At 42.9% G+C, this 11,815-nt stretch overlaps 1 protein-coding gene across 1 annotated transcript; it reads left to right on the top strand.

Annotated features, from left to right (window-relative positions):
* The first annotated feature begins 309 nt into the window (after window positions 1-309).
* LOC134368414 (rhox homeobox family member 1-like) lies at window positions 310-8,870 on the top strand. Its single transcript, XM_063084905.1, has 3 exons — window positions 310-662; window positions 2,791-2,836; window positions 8,775-8,870. Exons 1-3 carry the CDS (start codon window positions 310-312, stop codon window positions 8,868-8,870), a joined length of 495 nt encoding a protein of 164 aa, XP_062940975.1.
* Window positions 8,871-11,815: the final 2,945 nt, after the last annotated feature.

The following is an 11,815-nucleotide window of genomic DNA, read 5'->3' as shown; positions in this document are numbered from 1 at the left end:
CCACCCGAGTAGGGAGTAGTCAGCTGGGCTGCCAGTTGGGACTCCCTTTTCACATGCTCATACGTCCCCAATTAGCACCTCTCTTCTCCACACGACCCCTATTTTTCGACCCACTCTGGCTGCTTGCACACCTAAGCAAGTCCCGCCCACATCAACTGGTGGTAGAAAGAAAGCCAACAGCCATCGTCTAAACAGAACCTAGAACCCCTGTAACCAATACCAAGCGCCAGAACAAAAACTAGCTCCACCTTCTTGCCGCAGCTCTAGCCTCGACTGGCACAGTTTGTAGAGGCGCACAGCATTCCAGCCATGGAGCGTAGGATCGACTCAGGCCACAGCTACCACGGCCTGGGTGTGTATGAGGTGGAAGTAAGGTCTAACCTTGATAGGGATACGGCACCAGAAGCAGAAGGCCTCATTGGCGAAGGAGCTTCAGGTCTGGAGGGCAACGAGAACCATGAAGGCGACGTGAACCACGAGGGTAGCAACGTTGATCAAGAGCCCATAGAGCTGCAGCGGGAGGAACAGGCCCACATGGCTGCCCAGGGTCCACAGCACCAGAATAGGCAGCCACGATCCCAGACCAATAGGTTTACGCCGTTCCAGCTGCAGGAGCTGGAAAGTGTTTTCAGAGACACTCCATACCTTGATATGCTCACAAGGTAAGTAGCTTGCTCCAGGAGGCGGCCGGTTCTCCACGGAGTTTGAATTCGTTTCCTGGCGCCTTTTTCTCTCTCCTGGCTCCCTCCATCCCCTCCTGAGACACAAGCCACTGGGGGTCCTCGCCTGCCTTTGTGCTAGGGCGGGGGTGGGGTGGTGGAGAATGCCTTCTGGTCATCAAGGTAAATATTTTCATGCAGCACTATATTTATATTATACATATGAATATTTAATATAAATATAGTACTAATGAAAATACTAAATATTATATTTACATTTAAACATAATAAATTATAATACAGTATTATATTTCATGCAGTAAATATTTTCAAAAGGGCAGTGGCCATTTTTGGTTTTGCTTTTTTGTTGTTGTTTTTTCACCGGTAAGGGGATCGCAACCCTCGGCACGGTGTGCCCCGCACCACGCTCGGCCGGTGCGCACCGGCCATCCCCATATAGGATCTGAACCCCCGGCCTCGGTGCTACCAGCGCCGCACTCTCCTGCGTGAGCCACGAGGCTGGCCCTGTTTTTGCTTTTTTTAGTTGTGGTAAAATACACATAAACATAAAATTTACTATCTAAACCACTTTTTAAGTGTAGAGTTCAGTAGTGTTACCTATATTCATATTGTTGTGCAGTAGATCTCCAGAACTCTTTTCATCTTGCCAAACTAAAACTCTATACCCTTTAAATGCCCCTTTTCCCCCTACCTCCAGCCCCTGGCAACTACCATCCTACTTTCTGGCTCTATGATTTTGACCTCTTTAGGTACCTCAGATAAGTGGAATCATACAGTATTTGTCTTTTTGTGACTGGCTTAATTCACTTAGCCTAATATTCTCCAGGTTAATCAATGTTGTAGCACGAATTAGAATTCCTTCCTTTTTAAGGCTGAATAATATTCCATTATATGTATGTACCACATTTTGTCTTTATCATGCATCTGTGAGTTAGTGTTGCTTCAACCTCTTAGCTGTTGTAAATAATGCTGCTATGAATATGAGTGTATGAATATCTCAAGTCCATGTTTTCAATTCTTTTCGATATATACCCAGAAATGGAATTGCTGAATCGTGGGATAATTCTGTTTTTTGTTTTTTGTTTGTCTGTTTGTTTGTTTGTTTGTTTTTGACCAGTAAAGGGATCGCAACCCTCTGCACAGTTGCTGGTCCACACCACGCTCAACCAGTGAGCACACCGGCCATCCCTATATAGGATCCAAACCCACAGCCTCGGCACTACCAGGGCCGCACTCTCCCGAGTGAGCCACAGGGCGGCCCGTTTAACTTTCTGAGGAATGATCATACTCTTTTCTATAGCAGCTGTGCCATTTTCCCACTAACAGTCTGTGGGGGTTCCAATTTCTCCTCATCTTTACCAACACTTTTTATTTTCTGGTTTTTGAACAGTAACCATCCTAATAGTGTGAGGTGCTATCTCATTGTAGTTTTGATTTCCATTTCCCTGATGATTAGTGATGCTGAATATTTTGTCATGTGTTTAGTGGCCATTTGTATATCTTCTTTGGACAAAGGGGTCTTTAAGTCCTTAGCCCATTTTTAAATCTGGTATTTGTCATTGTTGTTATTGAGTTGTAGGAGGTATTTCTATATTCTGGATATTAATCCCTTATCAGATATTTCTCCTGTGGATTGCCTTTTTATTCTGTTGATTGTGTCTTTTGATACACAGAAGTTTTTAATTTTGATATAGTCTGATTTATCTATTTTTTCTTTTAATTGCTTGTGCTGGTGGCCTGATTTTGTAAATAAAATTTTATTGGAATGAAGGTAAAGATAATGAGATACCATCATCCAACTGCAGTACTAGGTCCTTTCTTTATTTAACATTTTGATAATTTGTTCATCATAGATTTTGCATTGATTTTTATTTTTTAAATAGTGCATTAAAATAATTTTTTGCTACTGAGTTGGTAACACCACCTTAAATTTTGTGATGAGGACAAACCATTTGTAAAGGAAGCCTGGAGCTGGGAATTACAAAACAGTATATTTGGGGGAGTTGAGAGAGGAGAAGGTAAATTTGAAAACAAGCACAAAATGTACATACTACATTTCATTTCATCCACAACTCTGCCTGCTAAACATTTGTGGGTTTTCTCTCCACAGAAGGGAGCTTGCAAGACGCATAGGTGACACTGAAACCAGAGTGAAGGTCAGTAACACTGAAAAAACCTTTTGGCACAACAGCCATTTTAAAATCTGCTTCAGGGTTTGGACATCTTTGTCCTAGACATTCGTAAGTTGGGGTGGTTTTTATTGTCTTTTTTACATTGGCAAATAAGTTTTGAGCTTTGGAGTCTCTGTCAGTGGAAAACGGGATAAGTAACTCCAGGTTATGGTTCTTTCCCTTTACCAGAGGGAACATGATTTGCTCAGGAAAAAAACAACAACAAACTTCTTCCCTATTATATGAATAAAATTGTAGGGGTACACCTACAATTATATAATTATACCACAAAAGTGTACACCTACAATCATATTATATATATTATAACATACAATATATACAATTGTATTAAATAAAGTTCAACTCCTGCTAAAACTGGTATCCTTTAGGGAGCACTTCTGTGTGGAGTCTGACCTTGGAAGTATTCATATTAATGCGGGGAAGGGCAGGGTCAGAAGAAGGTTCGATTGTACTGAATTACTTAAAGCCAGGCATAAGCACTTAGCTAAATGAGTGAATTGATAAATATTGGGATGAGGGAGTAATCCACACACAGAGCATACTAAATGAGTATATGAGTAGTAATGTATGTTTAGTTAAGCTGAGATTAATGTGGAAAGATAGCTCAAAAGTCCACGTACCCGATCTTCCTTTTAAGTTTTGGTGAGGTGATATGGAGAGTGGCAGCCTTAAATTTTAATTTTCTGGAATACTTTGATGTGTCAACTCGAAAACATTGCTAAAATAGTTACATTATGGTTGAAATAGGAGGAAGGTTTGCCAGCTTTGGAAATTTGCATAAAGAATGAAACAAACAAAAAGAGTAATACTGAATGAATTTTAGGTGACCTAAAAAGGGTTAAAAAGTTAGAGAAAAATTATAGACAATCAAAATAGTTCTTGTAGATGTTATACAAATTCGACATTATGAAACTTATACTAAGCACCTAAGTGGGTATACTCTTGAGGAATTTCTAGCATCTAAGGATTTCGTTTTTCTTTTTGGTGGTACTTTTTTGAAGAGGTGGGGTTTACAGAATTTGTTTGGAGGTGGCCCTCATTTCAGGATAGATTTGTGCCTGTGTTAATTTCAAATACTTTTCACTCCTGAAGGCAGTGGTGACTAATTTGTAGGTCATGGATCAAATGGTGACTACTCGACACCCCCCCCCAAAATATAAGTTGTATCAAAGTGACATTTGCCAGAAAAAGAATGCAAAGAAAAAAGAGAAAGCAGGATGAGTCTATTATCAGTTTTGCTACAGAGTGCATATGTGAGTTCAGTGATGGAAATGAGTGATGGGGTGGCCAAACAAAGCAGGCCACTACTGTTGGCATGCTAATGCCACAGGCAGGGCTCATAGTCAGGCCTGGCTCAGATGGGAGATGACAGGAAGTTGGGAGCATTTTCTCAGGCTGGAAAGGCAAACTCAGAGGAAAAGAAAAACTAACATTTGGGCGAGTCACTTTTGCTCCTCCCTGGGTTTACACGGTGTTCTCGCAATGGTGTTCTGAAGGGAATATGAGCCACAAGAAACAAATAAGGGAAAAGACTGAATGTTCTCATCTACTTCCAAACTTTACAGAACGAATTTCCCCAAGAAACTTAATACACGGTTTTCCCCCTTTCTTTTGCAAATATAATCGAACTTTCTTATGAAACCAGTACCTGGAAAAAAGACCTAATATTAGCCTATAAGACACCTAGCCCACTGTGTGCTTTGGTTATGTTTATGGAAATTAGACCAACAGTACATTCGATTCCCCCTAAAATGATGTCTATTACATTAGCCTTCTTTAGACTATTATTTACTCAGCAGAAAGACTGCAAAACCTTAGACGGGGGACAAACAACAAGGTGTCAGGCAGGGAGAGAAGGCCCTTTGTGTCCCAATTTGCAGTTTGGGAACTTCCAAAAGCATTAAATACAGTGTAACTCTATTAACTAGGACACTGAAAGGATAGTGATGTCCAGCTGAAAGGTTATTTTATATTTGTCTGTTTGCATTTTAATAGTTGGCAGATATTTAGGGAGGAGCCGTTTTCTGACCCTTCCCTCTCATTGCTATTGACCATCTTCCTAAAATGCTGGTTCCACTTTCTTGCCTTAAGAACAATGGATGGGATTTGGATCTCTTGGTTGAGTAACAGGGCCTAGCGCACCCTGCCATGCTGGGTGACAGCAGCCCTAGGCCAGGATCCTGGAAATGCAGCTACAACAGAGTAAGCTGACCTTGTCCTGAGCCCAGGATTGTTTGGAGGGTGCAGCAAGTTGGAGAATGCAGAATTGACATTGGTGACAGGAGTAGGCCTATTTTCCCTAATCTCTCGGTTGGGCAAAGATTTCCAAGAGTTTTAATTTGGGTACAGTTGGTCTCAACTTTGCTTTAACACTACAGGCTAAAATACTATGGCAGTGTCCAGGCCTCCCTAGCCAGACCACCTTTTTAATTCTCAAGTAGTTTCTGAGGACGAATGGTCCTTTAGACATACTTGAAGAAAACATGTCTGAAAGTCCAATGTGCTCCTTCCTATTGATTATTTACTTCACACTCATCATGGGTTTTTCAAACAGGAAGCCATTCACTTCAGCATAAATTCTAATGGGGCCCACTTTTTACCCTGCCCAACTACCCCCACAAACAAGGTGACACTATCCCTAGAGAGGAGTGGCAAGAGGCAGGTGGATAACTGGCAATCAGCTGTCAGAATACAGACCTTTCTTTATCCTAATGCGTGGCATTGAATTAATAGCAAGGACCGGGAACAACTCGTAAGCTAGACCTCCATCCAATACCTGGAAGAAACCATTAAAGAATATTAAAATTGGGACGAGAGAGACAAATTAATGTGTATTCCAGAGCCTGGCAAATAGCTGGTGCTCACTAAACGGGAGCTGATGAAGAAGGTACGGTGTTAAATTTCCTAAGGTGTTTTAGCAATAAGGAAATTGCTTCTCAAAAAGTAAATGTAAAAGATAGGTCACAAAAGAGAGAAATAGAGAGTAGCATAGTGGTTACCAGAGGTGGGAATGGGACAAGGGGGGTAGGGGCAGGGAAATGTTGGTAGCTGTGGAATATACTATAAAGCAAATGTACCTCACAGGGTCTGGTTTTCCAAAGCCTTGCAGTTTCATATATTGACCTTGCAAGGGATGGGAAATTTTCCCCAGGCTATTGAGTCTCTGTTGCAAGATAAGAATTGTAACACAGCAAGGCTGCTGGTTCAAAGACAGACAAGTTACTAATTGATATGTAAAGTTCCTAAAAAGCTGCTGGAGGGAAAAGGAATGTTTGCTAAATCAAGCCTTTGTTGCAAATTGCATTACAGAACGTCTCCTTGCTTGACTTACTGAATGCTACCAGCTTCCAGCTTCTATTGTTAAACTTGTTAAAGTGTACTTAGCAAAACCCCACCTATGTCTCTTCCTGTAAGTTCCTGGTCTGGAGAATAAATGCAGGACGCAAACCCCAATTCACGGTTTATTTTCCAAATGGAAGGATGCCTCATGCTTGAGGGTCCTGGGATATTAATCCCTTTCTGGGGCTTCTCACTGCTCAAAAGAGATGTGCTTTGAGTAATCTTTGGTGGCTCCATCACCAGGGGGAAAAGGGCGACAAATCCATGGGAGGCAAAGCAACAGGTAGCCTGGTAGAAAGTAAAAAGGTACACATGGGTAGGAACAATAATTTCTGGTGTGGGTTCTGGTCATGATGGCAGAATAGATGGTCCCCAGCATCACTTTCTCCCAGAAATCAACCAATTTACAATTATAAAAATGTAACATCAGCCAAGTTGGGGCCACTGGAGCTCAGGTGGAGAGGAACAGAGACCTACGGAGTTGATGAAGGTGGGAGAAACCATGATGAAGGTGGGAGAAAAAGAAAAATCTGCTCTGAGCATTTCGGGCCATGGCCACTTTAATGCTGGAGCTGATGAGCACTTGGAGAAAGAGCTGGCAGAAGCCACAGCTGTGCCCTTCAGATGGAGTTACTTGGAGGTGGCAGGGGATAAGAGGGTCTTGGTGGACCCCAGGACAGCAAGACCACGAATAGGGCTGCTGAGGAACCCATGCAGGAGCGAGGAGCCAAAACAGCTCAAAAAGTGGAGCCATGGAGCCATTCAGAGGCCAGTGAGTCAATGCAAGGCAGTGGCACAGGGCCCATCCCTGAGGCAGTGCTTGGAGCACAAGAATGGGGGAGACGGGCCCACTGGGAAAACACTGGAACACAGCAAGGACAGCTGATCCACCCCCAATCGGCACAGGACCACTCAGAGGAGACTGGTCAGGAATGCAGAATTGCATGGGGTGCAGTCTGTTGAAAAAATTCAGGCCCAGATCAGAGTTTCTAAACAAGCCAGGTGCACCCAGTCTCTGGAAAGCCAGAAAGACCTATAAGGTCAACCATTAAACCCTGAGCTGCACAAAAAGCCTTCCCTAGGAAAACAGTAGCAACGCAACAATTGCGCCTAACCAGACAGCTCAAATACTGGTTCCCACAGGATGTTCCCCCATCTTAGAAGTAAGCAGAGGTCAAAAAATTAGTTCTGTCCCAGGCACACCACCAGTGCCTTGGGGCCCACCGGGGGACATAACGCATGGAGCTGAGGACAGGAACCACGCCCACAACTACTCACACCACCAGGCACCTAGGGGCCTGCCCAGGAACCTGAGGCCTGAAGCCCAGGAATGGACCCCCCTTCGCACAACCAGGCACACTGCACCAGGTCCTCAGGGCCTGCCTGGGGACGCAAGTCGTGGAGAAGGGGACCAGAACCCCCTCCCACGGCCAGGCACACCATGCCAGCACCTCGGGGTCTGCCCAAGGAAACAAGGCATGGAGCTTGGGACCGGACTCCCCTCACAAAATGAAGTGCTGCATCAGTACCTTGGGGCCTGCCTGGGGATCCAAGGCATGAAGCTGGGGACCAGACCAGCCCTCCCATAACCAGGCACCACACCAGTGCCTCAGGGCTCACCCAGGGACCCGAGGCTTGGAGAAGGGGACTGGACCTCCCTCCCACAACCAGGCACACCACCAGCACTGAAGGAGTATACCAAAAACATCACCTCCATGTGTGTGGCCCACCACAGCCACCACAATAACCATGGCTGCCACGAAAGCAGCTGGAAGACACAACCACCACACACATGGTCCACCAGCCACTGGAGGGCATTTTCACAAGGATAAGTCACCAGCAGAGATCAAGAAAAGAGGAGGATGTCTCTCTTCCCAAAGCCTATTTCAGAGTGACAGAAGAAGCATCTGCTCTATGATAATATTGGGGGACTTCATCACACCTTTCAGCATTGTACAGATCATCTAGGCAACAAATCACCAGAGTAACCATTATTCTTCCAGAAGGAGAGAAGAAATCTAGGGTAATTAGAGGGGGGAGGGGGAAGAGAGAAGGGGTGGGGTGATATTGGACAAGGGCATAAAGAATAATTATGATTTGTAACAATATATATGCTAGTAATATTGATTTGATCAACATATCTCAATGTTGAACCCCCAAAATATGTACAAACAATTTTGATTCAATAAAAATAAAAAAAATAAAAAATAAGAGAAGTTCTTGTGCTCTAGAGTGACAATAAACTAATAATACTGTATATTTCAAGATAGCCACAAAAAAGGATCTTGAATGTTATAACCATGAAGAAATGATAAACGTTTAAATAAAAGATATGCTAACTAGTCTGATTAGATCATTATACCATATACGCATGCACTGAAGCAACAAGCTGTATCCCATAATCATGTACAATGAAAAAAATTAATGTTTTTAAAAAAGGAAATATCTTCTCACGATGCATTTTAAAATCTCAGTGGCATATAAAGTTGCATGTTGTGTTTTTTCTGTTATGACATTAACTGTTCAATATACTAAACCAATCGTTTTTTCCCTCTCATTGTAGGTTTGGTTTAAGAATAAGAGGGCCAAGTGTAGGAGAAATCAGAGGACAGCAGAAATGCAACACCAAGTCTTCCCCTGGAACATCTGGTCATCATAGTGTTGGATGGGCCCTAGAATTTATCCTTCTTCAGGAGCCAGATTTGAAATGGGTTCTTCTGGTGCTGCTGATACTGGGCTGCCATGCTACCCTTACCTCCTCCACACTTCTATTATCAATAAAGAGGTGAATTCTCAATACATTTGCTTCTGTGTGCCAATTGAGGTTAGTGGGCTTTAGGTGGACATTTTTAAGGAAAACTTTGAAACAGAATAAAGGGGAGGTGACATCCCTGAGTCACCATTAATAGGCCCTCACATCACAGTAGTTTCCCAAGTGCCATGACAAGTTTGCACTGACCCATACATTCTTCTCCATCATGCCATCCCCATCTCCATCCTTCAGGAGCACTAATATGAGCAAGAAGGGACGAGGCCAGTCTGTAGTGAGAGAACTAGGTTTCCAGACGAGGCTGAGTCCCATTCATGCTGACAAGTTCAGTTCACACCCTAGACTCTAAGAGAAACTTCCTAAGAGGCTACTGACAGGGTTTTATGAGAAGGCAGCCAAACATTCATGCAATATACTCCAAATTCTGTTAACTGTCCAACCTTTTCGGGGAGGATGTTGGAGCATAGAAGCCATTCTGACCCAAAGGTCCAGCTGCCTCAAAAGAAATACAAGAGGAGACTCCATCAAGACCAGAAATATGCTCTTCCTTTTCTCCCCTCCCCCAGGCCAAGAGGTATATTGTACGTTCCCCAGCTCATAAGCAGACTAACGGTCCTTCGAATGTATTTTGTCCCCTTCACCATCCTCAAGAGAACACTGCTTCCTGCTGATTTCACACCAAAAAGGGGACTTTTGGTTTAGTGTTGCTCAAAAAAGAGTAAAGAGATGATTCTTGGGCCAGCCCCATGGCTCACTCAGGAGAGTGCGGCGCTGCTAGCGCTAAGGCCACAGATTTGGATCCTATATAGGGATGGCTGGTGTGCTCACTGGCTGAGTGTGGTGCAGACAACACTGTGCTGAGGGTTGTGATCCCCTTACCAGTCAAAAAAAAAAAAAAATGATTCCAGAATTTAATACAATTGGAAAAAAGCAGTTGTACCTTGGCTTTGTTCATTTTATCTTATTTGTGCGAAACTATCACCTCCCGCAGAGTGATTTAGACAAAAGATTACTCAGAGCCCATGTATTCAGAATAATGAGAAACACGAAGGGACTGCACCAAGGGAAAACTCCTTCAAGTGAGGAGAGCCTAGGCACAGCCCCAAGTCAGTTTTTGCTCAGTTTTTATTATAAAGACAGGAAAGTTACAGAAGAAAAACAAGTGGTTAATCAATCATAGTGAAAACATAAACAAATTGGCTATGTGACAATGTTCGTTAAAGCAGGTGTAAATTAAAATAGTTGAAGCAATTTACCATCAAAAGGAGTCATGAAACTAAGCTATGTGACATACAAAAAGAAACAATGAGATAAACACCAAAGTGCCTAACTCCCCAAGAAACTCAAAGAAACAGCTTAGGGCAAGATACAGAATTTCCCCCTAACACTAACTAGCAGAATATCCTTGAAGATCCTTCCCATCATTTGGGTTTAGCTGCACCAAGGGCAACTGCCCCCAGAGCAATCACTTTTCACTGTGTTTCAATTCTCTTTTCTACATCAAAGGCTTTAGTCCTGTGAAAGTATTCAGGTCTTTCTTGATCTTAGCATTTCTACATGTTTTCCTAAAGGGTTGGGCTTTGGCCGCCTAAACTAGAAGCTTTGGCCTACTAAATTACAGGACTTTGGTTTAGGCTTTGGCCTTCTACAGTAAGGACTTTTGTCCTCTAAACTACATGTGTTTTATTTCTATCTCATTAATAACATCTTAGTCAATATCCTCTACATGAAACTACCAAAATAGAAAATAATAATTATAATAATAAGTTTGGGGGAATAAAGAAGCCAAGCCCACTTTTTGAAAGCATTAAGTGCTTCTCAGTTGAACCTTTGTTTTGAATAATCTTTAGTAATATGAGACTCCTTTGTTTTTTATTTATTTTATTTTTGAAAGATGACTGCTAAGGGGATCTTAACCCTTGACTTGGTGGTGTCAGCACCATGCTCTCCCAAGTTTGCTAACTGGCCATCCCTATATAGAGATCCAAGCCCATGGCTTTGTTGTAATCAGCACCACCCATCAGTCTCCCATGTGAGCCATGGGCAGGCCCGAGACTCCTTTAATGGAGTTTTGTGCTAAAAGTGATTAATTGACACCACAGTCATACTATGAAGTGATTGCAACAACTGCAGATAAGATACGATGGTTACAGCAGAATGTCCTCTCATAAGTGTTAATCAAAGGTCAGTTTCATAGTGCTTATATGTTCCCAGTATGAAGGGAGGCTCCATTTTATTCAGTAAGTATGCCATGGTGTCTGTTAATTTTTGTTCCTTTCTTCTTCCTTCCTTCCTCACTTGTGGTTGTCAAATGTCAGCAAACTGGTGGCATGTAATGTGGGCCTTTCACGGAGAGAAGGATGTCATTGCTACAACAGAGGCCCCAGGCCCTCTTGGGAGTCTAAAACATCCAAGAACGTACCTGTGTATGCCCATTGCCATTCTCACAGGCTGGTTTTGAAACCGAAAATTCTCGTCTCCCAGTGTTGACCACCTTCCTTTTCTTAAATATTAGGTTTCTCAATACTTTAAGCAGCCTCAGAACTACAGTGTCTGTACGAATAAGCTCTAGGACACCGTCAGACCCAGTCCTGACCCCTTTTCTGCTCTGGCCACAGACGAAACTGAATGCCAGAGAGTGCTCAGCACAAATCCCTCCGTCAATCTTCACCTCTCGTCTGACACATACCAACAAAGAACATTTTTTTTCATGCTCAAGCTGCCTGGAAGAAGAAAAAAAGAGAGAATGCCTTTCCCAGAAGTGGATGATGTTTTCTAGAGTCATATACACTATTTTTTTTTAACGTGTCTCTACTTCTTTCATGTGCCACACA

The sequence above is a fragment of the Cynocephalus volans genome, chromosome X (assembly GCF_027409185.1).
Source record: "Cynocephalus volans isolate mCynVol1 chromosome X, mCynVol1.pri, whole genome shotgun sequence".
NCBI classification, from domain to species: domain Eukaryota; kingdom Metazoa; phylum Chordata; class Mammalia; order Dermoptera; family Cynocephalidae; genus Cynocephalus; species Cynocephalus volans.
The sequence above is the reverse complement of the archived record's forward strand: the minus strand, read 5'-3'. Positions and strand labels throughout refer to the sequence as shown.

Coding starts and splice junctions, on each gene's coding strand:
- LOC134368414 (XM_063084905.1), top strand. CDS start 310: ATGGAGCGTAGGATCGACTCAGGCCACAGCTACCACGGCCTGGGTGTG. Junction 663..2,790: donor TACCTTGATATGCTCACAAG/GTAAGTAGCTTG, acceptor TTCTCTCCACAG/AAGGGAGCTTGCAAGACGCA. Junction 2,837..8,774: donor ACACTGAAACCAGAGTGAAG/GTCAGTAACACT, acceptor CTCTCATTGTAG/GTTTGGTTTAAGAATAAGAG.